Here is an 18217-nt window from a genome sequence, read left to right on the forward strand (position 1 = left end):
ACAAAGTCTTGTCTCCAACTACCTACTAGAAAATGTAACCAGACAGACATTCACAGAAGATAATCCAGCTGTCACATCAAAAACAAGGAACAAGACCTCAAGTACCACGAACCCTTGGAAGTGAAAAGTGGTAATTTAAGCTTGCATATAATGGGAAGCTTAGAGCCAAGTTGGCAGGAAGGGCGTATTACATGGGCTTGTTACATCTGAGGTCACTCTTGTAGGCATGTCCTATCTACAGCCTGTGGGCCTACACACAAACAAGGACAGCTACACATAAAGCCAAATATAAAAATAGAAAGTTACTCAAAGAAAAACCAAACAAACCAACTCTATTTCTTGCTGCAATGTCAAAAAAGCTGAACACATCTGCAGGAATTTCAGCATTCAGAGAAGACTGAAAACCAAATAACTCTCCAAGCAAGCATCCCAGGGAAGCGTAAGAGCCATGCCATCTCAGGAAGTCACAGTTGAACCTTACATGCAGCTATGGGAAGCCCAACTCAAGCAGCAATCCAACAATCACGCACTCACCATCCAAACCTAAGGACTGTATCAGCAAGGCCATTCTCATGCTTAATTTTCTAAGAAAATATCTCACTCCTATATTAGCACAGCCTTTATAACCTCCCCATACACGATGGTTACATGATGTGATCTAAGGATGGTCTGGGTACTTTTACTATTACAGACTGCATACTTAGATACTCACAAGTAATACAATGCCCTGCTCTTTACACGACTATACATAACCACAGAATCACAATGATGCCCTTTCCCTGGACATTATGGTTTTGAAATCTACCTATCTTGATAATGCTAAATTTTCCCAGCAATTGCCAAGTATAGTCTTTTTCTACTAGGAATATAAACAATATTTTCTTTTCTTTTTTGGAGATAAGGTCTTGGTCCAAGGAGGTCTCAAAATTGTGCCTCTCCTGGTTTTTGCCTGTGCTGGGATTAGCCACCACCCTGCCTAGGCCTAGCTACTCCCCCCCCCCCCCCCCCCCCGCAAGCTTTCCTATAAAACAAAGCACTCACAAAATTCAGAAGCAAGACAGAGGGTGCCAAGTCTGGGGTCAAACCAGGCAGATGGTAAGACCCTGGCTAATGCCCCACCCCCCAAAAAACGAAGTTAAACCCAGTATTTCAGTTCTTCAAGAAAGGAATGAGCTAAACAGAAAAACATTTTTTAAATAGCGTCCACAGTCAATGTCACATTTCGGTTATCTCTGCTAAAAGCTTACCTCAGGCCGTCCTATTCCAAGGAGGGAAATAGCAAGTCCATAGACTACCAGTACATAATTAATCATGGCCAGGTTCAATTGCTGTCAATAAAAATGCTTCAGTTAATAATCTGAACACAACCTTATCCATGCTGCATTAGAGTAACTTCTAGCTACAACAAGCATACGACACCTTACCGACAGAACAAATGAGTCAGAAACACATTGGCAGAATAAGCGGCCCTGTTTCTGTAACCTGTCCCACACAGACTGTCTCAGAGTGCCATGAGGCACAACTCACTATGGATTAGAAAGGCTGCATTCTTCTGCATGGAATAGGGCCTAGAGACAGATTGAGGTGCCTGTCCTTAAAACCTTGCTTAAGAATGGAAGGAGTCAAAATCCTTAACCTGACAGGCAGTGCTCCTAACAGGAGAGTTACACAGATCTCACACTAACTGGGAGCACTACCAGCTTCCCACACCGGGAGGAGTCACCTACTGCAGAAAGTAAACCCAGGTCCTCTTCTAAACCCGTCTGAGGAGCACTACTACAGCTATCAGAACTGCAGTCCATCGAACTCACCCTGATTTTCTGAGGGTCCAAACCATTTAGCAGCTCTGTAAAGGCCTGGGCTGCGCTGCGGCAGCGATGCTCCAACAAGGCTGTGTAGCCATCCTGAATTAAGCTTCTCAGCATTTTCATGATGTTAGCAAAATCCTGGGTAAAAAAAAGAAAAAAACAAAACAGTAGTCCAACTCTGTATCTTGTTAGTCTAAAATTTAAGACAGTAAGTTGATCAGAAATGAAGATTTTCAACAAATTAATGACAATGATTTCTTTTGTGTGGTGAGTGCACCTGCCAGGGCACACACGTTAGTCAGAGGGCAGCTTCTGCCGTGATCCAGAACCTGTCATAATGACAGGCAAATGTCTAACTACATCTCAGCAATACATAGACATGCATCACTGTCCATGACAAGTGGCTCATTTTAGTGGGTCTTCTTTACTTTCCAGAGCCAGAAGAGTATTTTCAAGTTTCAATAACATGGTAAAACCAAGCCAGCTCCTCCACAGGTGAGTCTTGTAGCTGGGACTAAAATAATTAGCACACATTAGAACAAGCAATCTATGTACTGAACACTCAGAGCTCAACAACTGCCACCCTGCCCCAAGTGCTATTTCAGGTTCTAGCTCCTCTCATGGCCAACATGAGCACATCCAAACACAACTATCAGGATGCACGTCAGTAACTCAGATGCAAGAAAAGACAAAGGGAAAACTAAAATTAAAGTACCAGTACTCTTATGCCTTTTACTCGGACGATATGTACATGTTATCATTTAAATTTATATTTTAATTGCATAGCAATGGGTTCCACAGAGTGTAGGGGTAAGGGCACAGTAAGCCAGACACATAGAAACCAGTCAGCATGAGAGAAGACAAGTTTTCTGTGTGCAACGTTACAAACATCCAGAAGATCTTATCCCCTAGGGGAAGCCTTGGTGACCACTACCCAATAAACCAAGTCTAAGAAAATCTCCTCTCAAAATATACAAGCTAAAGAGGGTCTTTTGTATAAACTTGGTTACAGTATTTAAGATACAGTCTAAAACTGTACATACTTTGAAGGTGCGGCCTTAATAGCACAAAACATAATGTTCTCCCCAAAACAGTCATTATCTGCTTTGTGAGAATTGATCTAATCTTAATTGCCTTGTTACTTCAGAAAACAGATCAATAGAGCAAGACAATTTTTTTGGAAATTATTTCCCTCAATACAGGGAACGTGGACTCTCTGGACTGGATGCTCCCAATGAGCAGGCTGAACCTTACCACAGACCCAATTTTCTCGTCATAGGGATGGGCTCTAATACAAGCATTTTGAATGAGCAAACTGGGCTCTCAGTAACTATAGTGTATGTTTAAATGATTTTCGCATCTTCAAAAGCTATTTCTGCTTCAATTCCTCCATGTATTTTAGACTCAGTAAAATCAACACACAGTTAAAATCTGTTAGATTCTAAACAATTAAACATTTGTTTTAGTCACTTATAAGATTTGTTATACAGATCTAAAATAACAGAATTTTTTTTTTTTTTTTTTCATTTTTCGAGACAGGGTTTCTCTGTGGTTTTGGAGCCTGTCCTGGAACTAGCTCTTGTAGACCAGGCTGGTCTCGAACTCACAGAGATCCGCCTGCCTCTGCCTCCCAAGTGCTGGGATTATAAAATAACAGAATTTTTAATGGCCCAGATATTTAGAAAAAATATCCTCAGCCATGTTAATATGCCATTTCATCACTGTATAACGTAACAGAATTTTTATATGAAGTTTCCTTTGTTTATATAGAACAGTCATCTGATTCACGTTAAATCATTCAAGAAAGGTCGGCTCTGATGATTTTACAGCGGGAAAATGAACTGCAAGCAATTCAATCGTATTAAATACTTGAAAAACATTTGAAGTTAACGTTATTAGACTTTTCTACAGGAAAAGTCTTCTCTATTACCTGGTGTATGGCTCTGGAAGATTTTGAAAACTGTTTCTCCAAAAGGCTTTTCAAATCTACTGGTAAAGTCACTTGTGAATTAGAACTGAAGGAGAGAAAAGAAAAACATGTACTGTAAAACACTGTCAGAACAAAGCAGTTCTATATAAAGAAAAAAATATATTTACTGATACTCATTTCAAATATGACCCAAATTTTTGAACAGAAGTATTACCAACATGCTGATTCCACCCAAATTCTAACTATAAAATCAATGTGGTCACCATTAAAACCCTGTAAAATTAGAGAAGAAACAAACCTGGGCTTTTCTGATTCATTGTTTCGTGATTTTTGTTTTCCTTTATGTTTTGGAGGCTGACCTGCAAACATAAAAGTATTTGTTCCTGAAACCGCACATAAAACCTACAAGACTATGCATGAAACATAAAAGTGCATGCTACTGGACTGCAAACATACAAAACAACAACAAAAGACATGTGGAGTGGAGTAAAGAAGCCAAAGAAACAGCAGTGTCCGTGACTGCAGCTTCACATCCTCAGAACAGCTAATGATGATGCAGGGCTGGAGAATACACTAACATTCTGACAGCTACTGTCTGAGCCTCCGCAGACAGTCCCTGCTCTCAGGCAGCTTATAACTGGACTGGAAGAGACATAAGCCACTCTGGCAACAAACCATTACCAAAGACAAAACAAAACACCGAGATGCCATTGACATATTAATTCCATAGTCAGTAATTGCTCTTTAATTTACAGAAGAAAGATTAATCACTTTAGTGAGAATATTTTGAAAAAGATATTGGTTTTGCAGGATAAGCAGGTATGGGAACCAAGATCAGCATTCATTTCAGAAATACTGAGTAAATATGTTATCCAAGAGATCCATGAGGACAGAAATGGGCTACGAAGGCAGATATTAGGGGGTCACTGCAGACCCCCAGCTCCATCAGCCCCATCTTGTTCCACTGGCAGAAGGAGCAGGGAAGTGCATCCTCAAAGCTGTGCTGGAGAGCTGTGTGTGGTGGACGGCCGGGGAGGCCGTCAGTCAGAAGAGGGTGCTGTAGCTCCTAGAACTGGAGCTACCAATGGTTATGAACTTGACTTCTGCTGTGCAGCACAAAGCTACTGAACTAATTCCAGGACCTCAAGTTTTCTGCCCGAAGAGAAATGCTTGACGAATGGACAAGATTTAAATTGTTTACATGTTCTACACAATAGTAACTTGTTAAAAACCTTTAAAGCACTATCCTTAAGGGCATTTCACATGCTGCCAGGCTACACTAGGTAAGATGGCCTGAATTCCCAAGTGTCGCAACTTACGGCTGGAAACTCCTAGCACTGGACATGTGAAAATGGAGACCAAGAGAAGACGGAACTGCAGGCAGGAAAGGCAAAAATAGCTGACAGAAGCCAAAGCACTGAAGAGAACAACCAGCCACAAGGAAGAAAAGTCACGTGTCTCGTCTCTCCAACCCTGAGAGGAGCACTATGAACAAAAGTAAGGCAGAAGGAACTGTGGTGTGAGGTAACCTTCAACCACCAAGATTTGGTGGTAAAAAGTAGAAGTCTACAGATCCACTTCAGGAAGATTTTTGTCAAACTATAATACAGAAGGAGATTCAGAAATTCATGACGCATGCATACTCACATCATCCATGGACAAGCACACACAGTTAACCCATAACTAAACTAAGATACAGCATCAGAGGTGAAAGCACAGGTGTGGCCTGATGCCCTGCTCTGTGCAGCCAAGTGCTGGAGCCTTCAAGGGAGTGATCAGGCCGCAGATGATGTCACCACTTTCTAAGAGGCCCTGGATGGATGCCTCACCTTCCACCTTGTGAGCATACAACAAGACACAGCCTTCTATGAGCCACGAAGAGCTTCAGCAGATACTCACCTGCTAAGATCAGGACAGTGGATTTCTCAGCCTACAGAAACAAACTACCCAGTTTGCAGAATTTTTGTTAAACTACTACAAATAAAAAAAAAATCTTTTCTCAATAGGGAAAAATCACCCCTAAACAGAGATGTTCTGATACGAGGACAACAAACGGTACTTTTTATATACAAAAGTCAGACCCAAGTCAGGTGGTGGCACACGTCTGTAATCCCAGCACTCAGGAGGCAGAGCCAGGCGATCTCTCTGAGTTCGAGGTCACCCTGGTCTACATACAGAGTTCTAGGGCAGCCTAGGCTCCCAAAAAGAGAAAGAGGGGGTGTGCGTAAGCCTGGTGTGGTGGATCGGTCCTGTAATCCTAGCATCCTGGCGTGTGAAAGGGTGAGGCCAACCTTGGCTACAGACTGAGACCCTGTGGTGTTAAATTGTATGAGGGAGGCCAACTACGGAAAACATACCTATAAAGGATTCCTGTTGTTAGAGGAGATACTGGTGAAAACTCTCAATAGTGAGAAACAATAGCCTAAAGGAAAGTAAGGGGAGACAAGGAAGAGCAATGTGTTTTATTTATCTTTATATTACCGCTATTGGATTTATAAAATTAAACGTATTAAAATTCTGAAAAGTCAGAATTTATTTGAAATATACTCAGTGACCTCTTTTCATCTGCTAATGTGTTTGTGCTCCTGTGTGTGGAGGCCAGCAGTTCATTCTGGGTGTCTTCCTCAATCATGCTGCACCATTTTCTGGGACAGGGTCTCTCACGGAACCTGGACCTTATGGACTCAGCTAAGCTGCTGGCCAGGGATCTGAAGAAACCTTCCTGTCTCTGCCTCCCAGAGGTATTACAGGCAGGTGCCGCCACTCCTGACCTCAGACAGGTGTTGGGATCAAATTCAGGTCCTCATGCTTGTACAACCATCACTTTCCCAACTGTGACAGTTACCCTACGGTGTCACCCTGACTGAATCTGAAGTCAACGAGCAGACAAGTTATTAGACACACTTGTAAAAGATGTTCTTGATCAGTGGAGAAGACCCGCCCTAAATGTGGGCAGTGTGCATACACACACACACACACACACACACACACACACACACAAAGGGAAAAAGAGATCAAGTTGGTTTCCTGTTACACTGGCAACTTCCTCTTTTCGTTGTTGCACCCCCTGCTGCTAATGCTGCTATGTCCACCAAGATTAGAAAGCAGCTTCTTCGGCAACTCAAGGCCCATGGAAGGCCAGTGGCTTCCAGGAATCCTTAGGCCTTCAGCGTAGACTGGGACTGCTGAGGTTTTCAGCCTTGTTGGCTGAATGGCTACTGTGTTCTTAGCCTCTCCAGCATAAAGACAGACACTGGATTATCCAGACCACATCACGTAACTCGATATAACATTAATCTTTTGGCATATATTCATTCCATTCCATTCTGGCTCTTTAGAGAACCCTGTATATCAAGTAAGCTATCTTCCTAGACAGCAATGTTATCTTTTCTTTTATAAAGTTTATTTCATGTATAGGAGTGTTCTGTGCACTATCTGAGTACCTAGTGCCTGACCAAGGTCAGAAAAAGGTGTCTGCGACCGTGGAACTGAAATTACTAATGGGTGTTGGGAACCAAATCTGAGTCCTCAACCAGCACCGGAGTTCTTAACTACTGAGTCTTCTCTTAGTCCCCTCAAGGCTTCCTGGAAACAAAGTGCTACAGTTCCGTTCCACCACGTTCCCCGTGGGGGCAGACTGGGCATGCTGAGAAGGCTTTAAGACATGTCTTCTAGAGACGGATTGTCTTCAGCCTTGTCCTCTGTCTCATTGCATTCTGGTCTGGGACATGAGCAGTTTGCCTTTATACACACTCTGGCCATCGTCACCTACGGGCTCAGCAGAGCCAACACAGGCAGCATGCTTTTTGACCTTTGAGAATCTTGAGTCAAAGCAACCTCTCCGTCACCTCAGCTACCCTCGCCAGGGCTGTCACCACAGTGACGAAGAGGTGACTGCAAGTGCCATTACCACGTCTCAGCGTTCAATGTCACAGAAGGACGACCACGGGAAGCACAAGAGCATGACCACGCGACGCTTGCACAGACTTCCAGGCATAGAGGTTTGGGTGGTGACAATGAGTCTACTCACTTGGAGGTGGCAGAAATTCAGGTTGACAGTCACAATCGTCTCCCTTCAAAGCCTCATCTGCCACCTGCCCGTGAAAATAAGACTAGTGAGATTTCAAAATACAGCCAAAATGTCAGCAATCATATAAGAAACAGAATTTAAACTAGAATATGATAGGATTCACTCAGGCACCTAAAATACACAATTAGTTATGAACCTCAAGTATAAATAAGCAAACATCATGATAACTAGAATTGAGAAATCAAGTAAAATGACAATTCATGAAGGACAATCCTCTGATGCTGTGTGATGCCTGACAAATAAACTGTTGAACAATGCCTGTTTGCTTCTCTGTCTAACTGAATGACATTTTCTATATTATCCATAAAATGACTCTATGGGATTTGGAAAAATTTTCTTCTCTGCTTATCATCCACCTAACACCCCCCTTATTCCCTTCCTCAAATATGGATGCAAAATATAAAGATGAATTCATCTTTTCATATACTATGAATCTGAGGAAATCTCAGACATACATCCAAGACTCTGATGACAGAGTCAGGCTAGAGGTCTTCTGGTGTCTGTCAAAAACACTAGACTAAGACACCAGCTGAATACAGCACTGAGTTCAGGGCTGGGATCATGGCTGTCAAGGACAACAGAACTGACAGATAGACCTGGGCAAAGTTTCCCCTAGGAGCCCCAAGAGCCCCTGGGTGGTGAGCTGGCAGAGCATCAAGTACAAAGACACTGCACACAAGGGAAAAGGAAAGAGCCCAACTCCTAAACCACTGTGAAGAAGGAGCAGGAGACTCAGCTCCAGGCTCTGCTGTCACTCGTTCCCCAGAGACTGCCTGACAAACAGAAGTGGTGGGCATACAGAAAAACTAAGTGGCAAAACAGCATTTGGAAAATTATTTTTAAGACACAACTATGATTTCAAGGTAAATCATGTGATATTTAAACATTATCTTTATATAGCTGTATGTGATGGCTAAGTTGCCTGATGTGAGAGAATCATTTTCTTGGTATCAATACAGAGGACACCAAAACATCGCCCACCAAGCCATCACTGTGAAAAGTGAGGCTGCTCGTACCGGAAACAGTCGTGGATTTCAGCTAAGCTTACCTTCTGATTCTGATCGCCACCACTTGCCATCCTGTACTTAGTTTTTCTGAAAGCTCTCTCTGTTTCCACAAAGTTAAGAGATGTTCTAAAAGCAGGCGCTGAAGAGTTTCTAGGTAAGTAAGCCCTGGGGGACAGACAACAGCGAACCAGCGCGTCAGTCCTAACGCTGACACAATCGGAAGGGGTTCTTCAGACGAGCTGCAGGATCACAGCCCTCGTTTCTCAGAAGCAAAGCACGCCATTCTGAAAAGATCTCTACTGCTGGACAGGCTCACACAGCAATAGGGGTTTCAACCTGACCTGGAGCACAGACTAAGACTAGGTCAAAACAAGTAGTTCTGGGTCTGATAGCAGCAAAGTAACTAAACCTTCCTGTTTTAACAGTTTGATACCCAATACATCTAAACAAGTCTTAGAGAAAGTTTGACATATTTTAGTTTTTACTACATCTCTTAGTATTTTTAAATTTTCATACAGTATATATTTTGACCATATTCTTCCCCCCCACAATCTATTTAACTGCCAATGATCAATTGTAGACCCTTGGCTATGGTTTCTTTACCCATAACCACACTCAGTCTATCTGTGGCCTTTGAAAGACACTGAGAAGTGACAGGCACAGACTTCATCCCAGCGCTCCTTGGCCAGGACCTGCATGGCCACAGTGGGCCCCATTCAAGCCAGCAACCTTAAGATCTCATTTTAATCTTTCCCACAGGTGTAGGCTAGCTATACTCAAAACGTCCAGAAAAAGAACAGACCAACGAACTCCCAAAGTCACCTGTTTAGGACAGAATTATAAATGTATGTGCATGCACACACACCCACACATACCCCTAACATACAAAACAAGCTTCTCTTCTATCCCTGATCAAAAGGTGACACTACAGGACTGAGTATGTAGCTCAGCGACAGAGCACCTGCCAAACATGTAAAGGGCCTGAGTCCGACTCAGCACCACATATAAAAGCTGCTGAGAGCTCTTAAACTGGCAAACAGTGGGTCTTCAATTCATGGGAGACCTGATATTAACTCACCTGCTTTCATAAAAAGCTCTAAGTGGATTCTTAATTGATGTCCGACCTATAAAAAGCCAACCACACACACAGTAATCAATGAACTGGCAGCACAGACTTTAAAAATATTTTCATATTTAAGTTGATAGTTGAAAACATTAAAGTATGAAAGCCGAAAAGTAAATCTTGGCACTTTTACAATTCTAGATGCTTCCCATTTCAGTGTCAACAAACTGCACGACCTCGTCAGACATCCCAGCATATACGATCACTAATGAGATGCCAGCAACACATACATTTGAACCAGGTAGTGCCTGTCTTCAAGGAGCTCACAATCTTACAGTCGCATTATGCAGGATGATAACAGGTGCTTGATAAACAGAGCTGTTCAGTCGGCTATACAGACACTAAACACCGCCACCCCCTAAAAAAAAAAACAACAGAAGGAAGATCTACATGCTGGAAGTGGAACATAGGAATATTAAGTATCAGAGAAAGAAAAATGAGTAAGGAAAGAAAACAAGGGCAGAAATGGATAACTGTGAGGACTTGAAATTCCTAATCTGCATAGCCAATTTCCGAGAGACAGATAGATAGGTAATGATAGATGATACGCATGCTACATAATTAGTTGCAAAGTTGGTTAAAAAAAAAAAAATCAAGCAATACTAAAGGGCCCTTTCTTAGTAAATTATTTAAAAAAAACAAATTTCTTTAAAAACGTTATCAGAAAGTGCAAGAAGGGGTATTTTTCTACAGAACAAATAAAAACTTGATTACTGTGTTTCAAATAAACCACTTTCAATCACCTGGCTGAACATAGCACGATCACACTCTATACAGACATCAACAGAGTACTCGAGAGACTTCACCAGAGAGCAGAACAGAAGTACAAACCATCTGAGAATCGGTACGGTCCTCCATTAATCCAAGAAATCCATTTTCAAAATTTTAAAGGGAATTCGACTGTAACCAAAAGAATCTTAGGTGAAATACCTTGCAGGTCTTCTATCTGTTTTTGTAACTTTACATGCTGCTGAATTAGATCCTTGATTCCCTCAGGGTCATTTTTACACAGTTTTTGAGCTTTTATGTTTGCTTGCAGGGCCCAGTCATATTCCCCCAGCATAGAAAGAGCATCACAATAACGATAATGACCCTGTTCCAAAAAGATAAATTTAATTTTTTTCTGAAAAAATATGCTTCAGGTTAAAGAAGATAGATAAGGAAAAATATTTTGGTTGATGGATTACTTTAGGACTATCAATGAAAAGTAAATTAGAATACTACCATCCCAGAAACTAAGGTGACTAATGAACTAAGAGAAAAGTTACAAATAAGCATGTAATGTTTAACAAATTAACCTAAAAATCACTATTTTAAAGTTTTTGAACCCCTCAGAAAATAATTTAACTTGTTATAGTTTACTTTTAAGAAACAAAATATTTTAGCTAAGTACAGAACAGACGACGTCATTAGCTATAAGTAAACAAGTTAATTTTTCAAAATATTTGAATGTAGTAAATATCTCAGCCGTGACCCCCCCCCCCACACACACACACACTGTGAAAGCCAAGAGCTCCTGGAGTTGGGAGGACCCATCAGTATGAATACTATTTTGCCAACACTTCCAAGAGCACAGAGACAAGAGAGAATTGCAGCTGGGCCAGCTCTCAGCACTTCATCTGCGTGTGTCTTATCTCTAAACAGTTTCCAGATGCAAGAGAAATCTGAAAGCCACAGGCTTTATGTACTCTTAATTCCAATGTTAAGGACTTTAGATCCTTTCTGGCTCATAACATTAACTTTTGACTCTAGAAAGCTAACAGAACTAAGGCCCTTCCTGAGTTACTCATACACCAAACTGAGATTTTAGGAACAAATCTCCTAGGAGACGACTTAGCAGCAGAGGCTGGAATCTGCAGCATTTCACACAAACAAAACCAGAGAACCTGATTCACGACACCTGGTCCATATCTCCTTATTTATAATTTATCTTACAGAACACTCTTTTTTAACAAGAATCCAAATGAAAACAGTCCCAAAAAAGTGTTGTTGTTGTTTTTTAAAAAACCACATCAGTTTGCATTAATAGAAGTCGGTGTGTACGCGGATTCTGTGCTGTGTTCTTGGGACCTGTCTGTGAGTTCTAAGGAAGTTTAGCCAGACTGTCTAGTCCCAGATCAAAGATACTGACTCATAAGGTACCTGTTTAACACTGCTTGTCCCTAAAAGTGGGTGCTCTACTTCCTGAGAGCTGAGATCCCTCAGACACACAAGGTCAAAATCCTACCTCCAGACACTGATGCGCGTCAGTTTACATAGGTGCTCTAAACGAGGAAAACACAGCTAGCCTGAAGTGATAGCCATAACTAAACCTTCAGAGAATATTTCCATCATTCCCTGCCACCTCCACTATTCCCACCTTCTATTAGGTCCTTTTCCAGCACTCCTAAAAAATTCAGTGCAACTTCCAATGACTTACAAGGGTTTTCTCAGATCTCTTTGCTGAAGTTGTTTAAATTAAGATTAAAATTATCTCTTTCCTGAAACCAATTACCAAAGTCATGTTCTGCCTTTGATACTCTGGTTATTTATATCAAGAAGAAATCCCCCAGTGCTGGCCTATCTCCCATCCCTTCGACTACAGGCCATCATTTCTAACCCTTCACCCTGACAACACAGCTGAGCGAAAGCATGGGTGTGAAGCAGGAAACTGGCCAGTGTCCAGGACACTGTGATGGATCTACAGGTAGGCAGGCGCCTAACCCAATCTGGACTCCTTTCCGGTGTCCCTCACATTAACTACATAGCTAAGTGAGGGTTCTTCTTCCCTGGACTGCAGCTGTGCATCTGAAGGCTGACAGTGCACGGTAAAAGTCTGTAAAATCAAGGCGCCTAGACTCTAGTTCATACGTTCAGCTAAGATGGAATGACAAGGGACAAAAACAAAAGAAATTGTGGCTTACAAAAACAAAACAAAATCTTGACTGTGGGCAAGAGAACAGAATGATCCGAGAGAGATCAAGAGCTGCAAGGCTAAGACTGCTCCTTTCTGAAGAGAGTGCCTACACCTCAGCGCAGGAAGAATGCAGGAGGGGACGGACTGGAAGGAACTGGGAGAACAGAACAGCTTGAGGCTGATAAGGCAGGCATCTAGAGAGAGAATTCCAGAAGGTCTTCCTTGGGACTACATACACAGAGAGCATTAAGTACTCAGAAAACTTTTGACTCAGTGAGGGGAAAAAAAAATAAAGTTTTATTTTAATACTCTTAATAAATCTACAAGAGATCCTTGGAAAGCTAATATGAACTGAGTTTTAGTACTAAGACTTCTATTCCTCAATTGTTTTGCAAACATTTATGAAATACTTGCCAAATGCAAGTTTTGGTGACCAACAAAGCTTCTATTTCAAGCAGAAGACTCACTATGCCAACAGCAAGACACTGAGCACCACGTACACAAGCATCAGTTAGTGCTGAATCCAGCCCCAATCAATCTATCTGGACAGCTCACCGTGGGGCGTGTGTGCGCACACAGGTGCGCAAATGTGGAAACCAGCAGACAATTCAGGAGTCAGTTACAGCCTTCAACAAAAGGAACTCAAGTCGTCAGGCTTGCATGGCTAATGCCTTGACCTCAAGGCCACCTCAGCTGCCCTAAAACCCCAGCTAAAATAATTTTATGATTTAGGAAAACAGAGACTAATATAACACACACAGAGAACTAAGCTTTAATAGGTTATGTATGTTTCAGATTCTCTTTTATTTACTAAAACTACAGACATGACTAAAATCTCCTTGGTAACTTGCTAATTTTTCCCCCTTTCCTTCCCAGAAGCAAAGATTAGCAGAGTAAGTGTTCTCCTAAACTGTGCTATGTTTGCTTTTATTGATTCTTTTCATTTAATACTGTCTTTAAAATCCATAAATGTTAATAAGCTAGCCGACTTATTTCCAACACAATTTAGTATCTGACAGTTCATGAACTAAGCCAGCAACAGCACGCGCCTGCTCTCGTCACTGGTGGGTTACGGCCACGTGGCTCTGCGCTCTCGAGGTTTCTGCTGCTCTCGCGCTAACATGTCTACTGCTGCCCTATGACTTAATCCTAGGCTCAAGACAGCTTGGATTCTAGAGCAGATCACAGAACCTTTGCCTTAGAATGTCACTTAACTGGACACACAGTATGTTTAAAAAAATAGTAAATGCTGAGAAGGGGAGAAAGGAGGAAGAGACTGGAAAATACCCAGAAGGGTCAGGGTTGGCATTCTTATGTGATTAGGAAGCACTAAGTGAAGAACGGCCAGTAGTGAAATAGGAAGCTGATGCTCAAGGAAAGCATTCGAGAGAGAAGACACGGGAAAGTGAAATGGGGTCCTGCATATCTGAGGGAACATCAGGAGAGTCAGAGAAAGAACAGCCAGACTGGGGTGGGAAACGGCAGGTGCTCAAGATGTGAACAACTCTGGTTTCGGACCAAGTGAAAACGTGACATATATCTGCTTTCCCACTGGACAAGAATGCTGTTAGGACCGGCCTTCTAGCAGAGACCAGTGACCTCTACTACTCAGGAGAAAGGGAAGAGACAAGTTCAAGGCTTGGACCACAAAGTGAGTTCAAGGACAGTCAGGACAACTTAATGAAGCCAACATCTCAAAAGGGAAAGAAGACAGCTGAGTGGGAACAGGGCTCAGCGGTAGGGTATTTGGGAATAGGGCTCAGCTGTAGGATGTGTGTCAGTATGTGAGCCTCCAGGTTCAGTCTCAACTATCACTATCAATCAGTCATCAGTGTGGAACCAAAACTGTACACAGAAAAGGCTTCAATGACTGTGTACATTTTACCATGTGTAGATATGCAAAAAATGTCTAGGGTACATAAACAGGAAAAAGTAGCTATCAGGGTACAGAGGATCAAGAGATTTCCTAAGGTACATGCATAGAGAATATAAGTAATTACGGTGGGTACGTCCTACGTCTTCTCGAAGCAGGAAGTTATAAGCCAGCTCATTCCCACCAGCTTCCTCTACCACCCAATACATCCCTCAGAACCCTCAGGCTCACGGGAGGACCATCACATCACCTCATTTGCTGTGCATATGTGGGTCTGTGCTCCTCAGGCCCTCTCCTCTGTTCTGTTCGGGTTGTCTCTGTTCTTACCCCCTACAACTTGATTAGAAATACATGTTCCTCATTTTAAAACAGATCTACTTACATTTTTATGTTTGATTATGTATGTCCTTGTGTGTGCATGTGTGTATGGGGTGCCTGGGAGGCTGGAAGAGGCACAAGATCCTGTGGAGCTGGAGTTACAGGCAGTCTGAGCACCTGACCTGAGCGCAGGAAAATGACATTGGAGAGATATTGTCCTTTCAGACTAGGGCAAGCATCGCTAACCAGACATCTCTGCAGTCCTGGGTTTCTCGTTTCTACTGGCCATTCAGGACAAGTTTTCTTTTCCATGAGAACTTACTCATTTTACTGGTTCTCTTTCCTATCAGGTTTCTTACTTGCTTTAAGAGTGCCCTGCATATTCAGAATCTAAATCCTGCCAGCTATATCTGAGATCTGTGTACAAGTGATCTCGCCCTAGCCGCCTAGTGCATTTGTGCCTTGATAAGTTTCCTGCTGTTGACTTTGTACACTGTGCTTCTCAAGAAAACTCGGGGCTCGGGATGAGAGGGAATACATGCACACTGTGATGGATATGCACAAACAAAATAGAATTAAAACTTGGGAGGCGCTTCGGAATCCTCTCTAATCCCGAGGCAGAAAGGAGCCTCATTCATTCTCCCTGAGTCCTTCCAGTCCTCTCCTCCACCCCTTCACTCCCTTCCTCCATGAGGGCTGAGGGCTTCTTACTTGCAGGGATGTGCTTCACTACACAGAGCCCAACCGAGCCTTGAACTTACAGTAGACTCCGGAACCCGCCCCCCGTCCTTGAGCTCTCTGTACCATCACCTGGCATTCTGATGTACAAATACATTATCCCACAGACCGGTTTTCACACAGTGGTAAGGTTCAAGGGCTCACTTGCTGTATGATACAGAAGAAGCCTACCTTTGGCCAGGTGTTCTTCAAAACAATGGCCCTCTTTCCATCACTAAGTGCGTTTCTAAAAAGAAAAACAAGAAATAAAGCATTTAAACATTCCATTTTTTTTACTGTTAAAGTACTATATATCATGTATCTATTTGTACATTGTGAATTTTCCACAATAATCTAATAATTTTTAATCCATACAATAAATGTCCACTGTAGCAAAGTTGGAAAATGCAGAAAAACAAAGCAAAGGGGAGAAGCCATCTGGTCCACCACAGCCCCCCAGGATCAGGTCCAGTATTCCCAGAGCATTCCTTCTGTGTCTCTCCAACGTCTATGCTGACTTACTGTTCCCATGACTTTCTATACTCTGCCTTTTAACAGAACTTCTGATTTTCAACAAGGTAACTCCCAAGCCTTCTGTACACCATGTAAGTTAAGCTACACTGAACAGAGCAGACTCCAGAACAGTAATTCTCAACCTCCCAATGCTGTGACCTCTCATATTGCAGTCACCCCAACCATAAAATTATTTCCACTGCCACTTCATAACTGTAATTCGCTACTGATATAAATGGAATGCAAATATCTGTGTTTTCTGATGGTCTTGGATGACCCCTATGAAAAGAACATCTGATCCCCTCCACAGGTTGAGAACAGCTCCTCTAGAACATGAGTCCCACGTTAAGTGCAGTTAGAATACAGCTTCCGGCTCCTGCAGGATGTCACTGGCTCGGGGCCACTCTCTCATCTGTCGAATGGGGAAGGTGACAACGGTGCAGCTGTTCTGTTGGGGTGCATACTACACTAGAACGGTCAGGCACTGGTCTGTGTCCTGGCACCTGTCTTCAAGGACGCCCCCACACCACACCCTCTCCGAACTGTCTAAAGCACTAACTCAGACATCCCGCTCTTTCTTCTAAGCTCACACATTCTGTGTCCTCCTCACTGTCTGTTCCATCTCCCTAAGTTTAAACGCCTGGTGTGACTTCACTGTTCATCATCTCAGTCATGCACACCAAGTCAGTGTGCTCCAAACATTAAAAAGAACAAAATGAGGTAGCATACCAAACATTACCACCTACTGAAGGTATTAAAAGAAAATATTAACACCTACTAAAGGTATTAAAGATATTAAATATTGTTTATATTAAATATTAAGGACACTAAAAAAGAAAAAAAATAATAAACCCTCCTAAAGATAAACAATTAGATCGACAGGTAAGGAAGGAGGGATGGGCAGGAGACTCTTTGCAAACTGATCTATGGCATAAGTGACCACACTGTGCACGGGGCAGACTGTTAACCACACATGGCCACTGGTCCTTCACCCTCAACACTAAAACAAGCTCAGGAGGCTGTGCATCTAAAAACGGGCTGGGCGGTGGTGGCATACACCTTTAATCCCAGCACTAAGAAGGCAGAGACAGGCGGATCTCTGTGAGTTCGAAGCCAGCCTGCTCTACAAGAGCTAGTTCTAGGACAATGAGTGCTGTTACACAGAGAAACCCTGCCTCAAAAAGACAAAACAAAACAAAAAACAAAAGAAAAAAAAACACCAAAAAGGGGGTCAAACTTTTAGAAGAAACATAGAACACTCTGGTGGCCTTAGAGCAGACAAAGATTATAAACACAACACAAAAAGTGCTTACCATAAAGGAAGAAACTGAAAAACTGCAATATACTAGCAACTGATAGCTTCTGTGTGTGTTGTAGTAGGGAGGCGAGCATGGAGTCGGTTCTAAACTTTCTACCACGTGCAACCTGCAATCAAACTCAGACTTTCCAGTGTGATGGCAGGTGCCACCCACTGAACCATTTCATCATCCCTAGAACTGACAGCTTCTGGAGAAGAAGACAAACACCAAGTTCTGCAAGGGCAAGCCACTGAAAATGGGAAGATGCTTGTAGTGCTGTCTCAGTGACTGTCACCCAGACCACAGAAGTGCCACACAGACAAGCACCCAACTCGGGGAAAGACCAACAATTATTTCACAACAGGACATCCAAACAGGCAATCGGCACATGGGAAAACGTTCAAGTGTCCTTAACCAACTTACAGGCGTGCAGACCAACTAGGCTTACACCACTCCATACACACCATGTTTAAACTAGTGCTGGTGAGGACATGGACTGAAACTTACACCCTGCAGGAGACAGAATGATCCCATCACAGGAAAACTACCACTACAGCAGAAGACAAGCAGGCCCTCTGTCCCTGGTTGTACACTCAACAGAAACTGGTACCACCAACAGCCAACTACAAACTACCAAAATGCCC

At 42.6% G+C, this 18217-nt stretch overlaps 1 protein-coding gene across 4 annotated transcripts in view; it reads right to left on the bottom strand.

Annotated features, from left to right (window-relative positions):
• The window catches only part of Ttc3 (tetratricopeptide repeat domain 3), a 100456-nt gene that overhangs the window by 52979 nt on the left and 29260 nt on the right, over window positions 1-18217 (bottom strand). For all 4 annotated transcript variants that reach the window (XM_057764433.1, XM_057764431.1, XM_057764432.1 and 1 more), the window contains 9 exons: window positions 15955-16009; window positions 10889-11051; window positions 9914-9959; window positions 8877-9000; window positions 7769-7832; window positions 4037-4097; window positions 3739-3823; window positions 1812-1946; window positions 1248-1328 (listed from right to left, as the gene is read on the bottom strand). In XM_057764433.1, the coding sequence (XP_057620416.1) occupies window positions 1248-1328; window positions 1812-1946; window positions 3739-3823; window positions 4037-4097; window positions 7769-7832; window positions 8877-9000; window positions 9914-9959; window positions 10889-11021 (729 nt within the window). In that variant the 5' untranslated portion in view covers window positions 11022-11051; window positions 15955-16009. The remainder of the gene's footprint in view (window positions 1-1247; window positions 1329-1811; window positions 1947-3738; window positions 3824-4036; window positions 4098-7768; window positions 7833-8876; window positions 9001-9913; window positions 9960-10888; window positions 11052-15954; window positions 16010-18217) is intronic.

The sequence above is a fragment of the Chionomys nivalis genome, chromosome 3 (genome assembly GCF_950005125.1).
Source record: "Chionomys nivalis chromosome 3, mChiNiv1.1, whole genome shotgun sequence".
In the NCBI taxonomy this organism is placed as follows: domain Eukaryota; kingdom Metazoa; phylum Chordata; class Mammalia; order Rodentia; family Cricetidae; genus Chionomys; species Chionomys nivalis.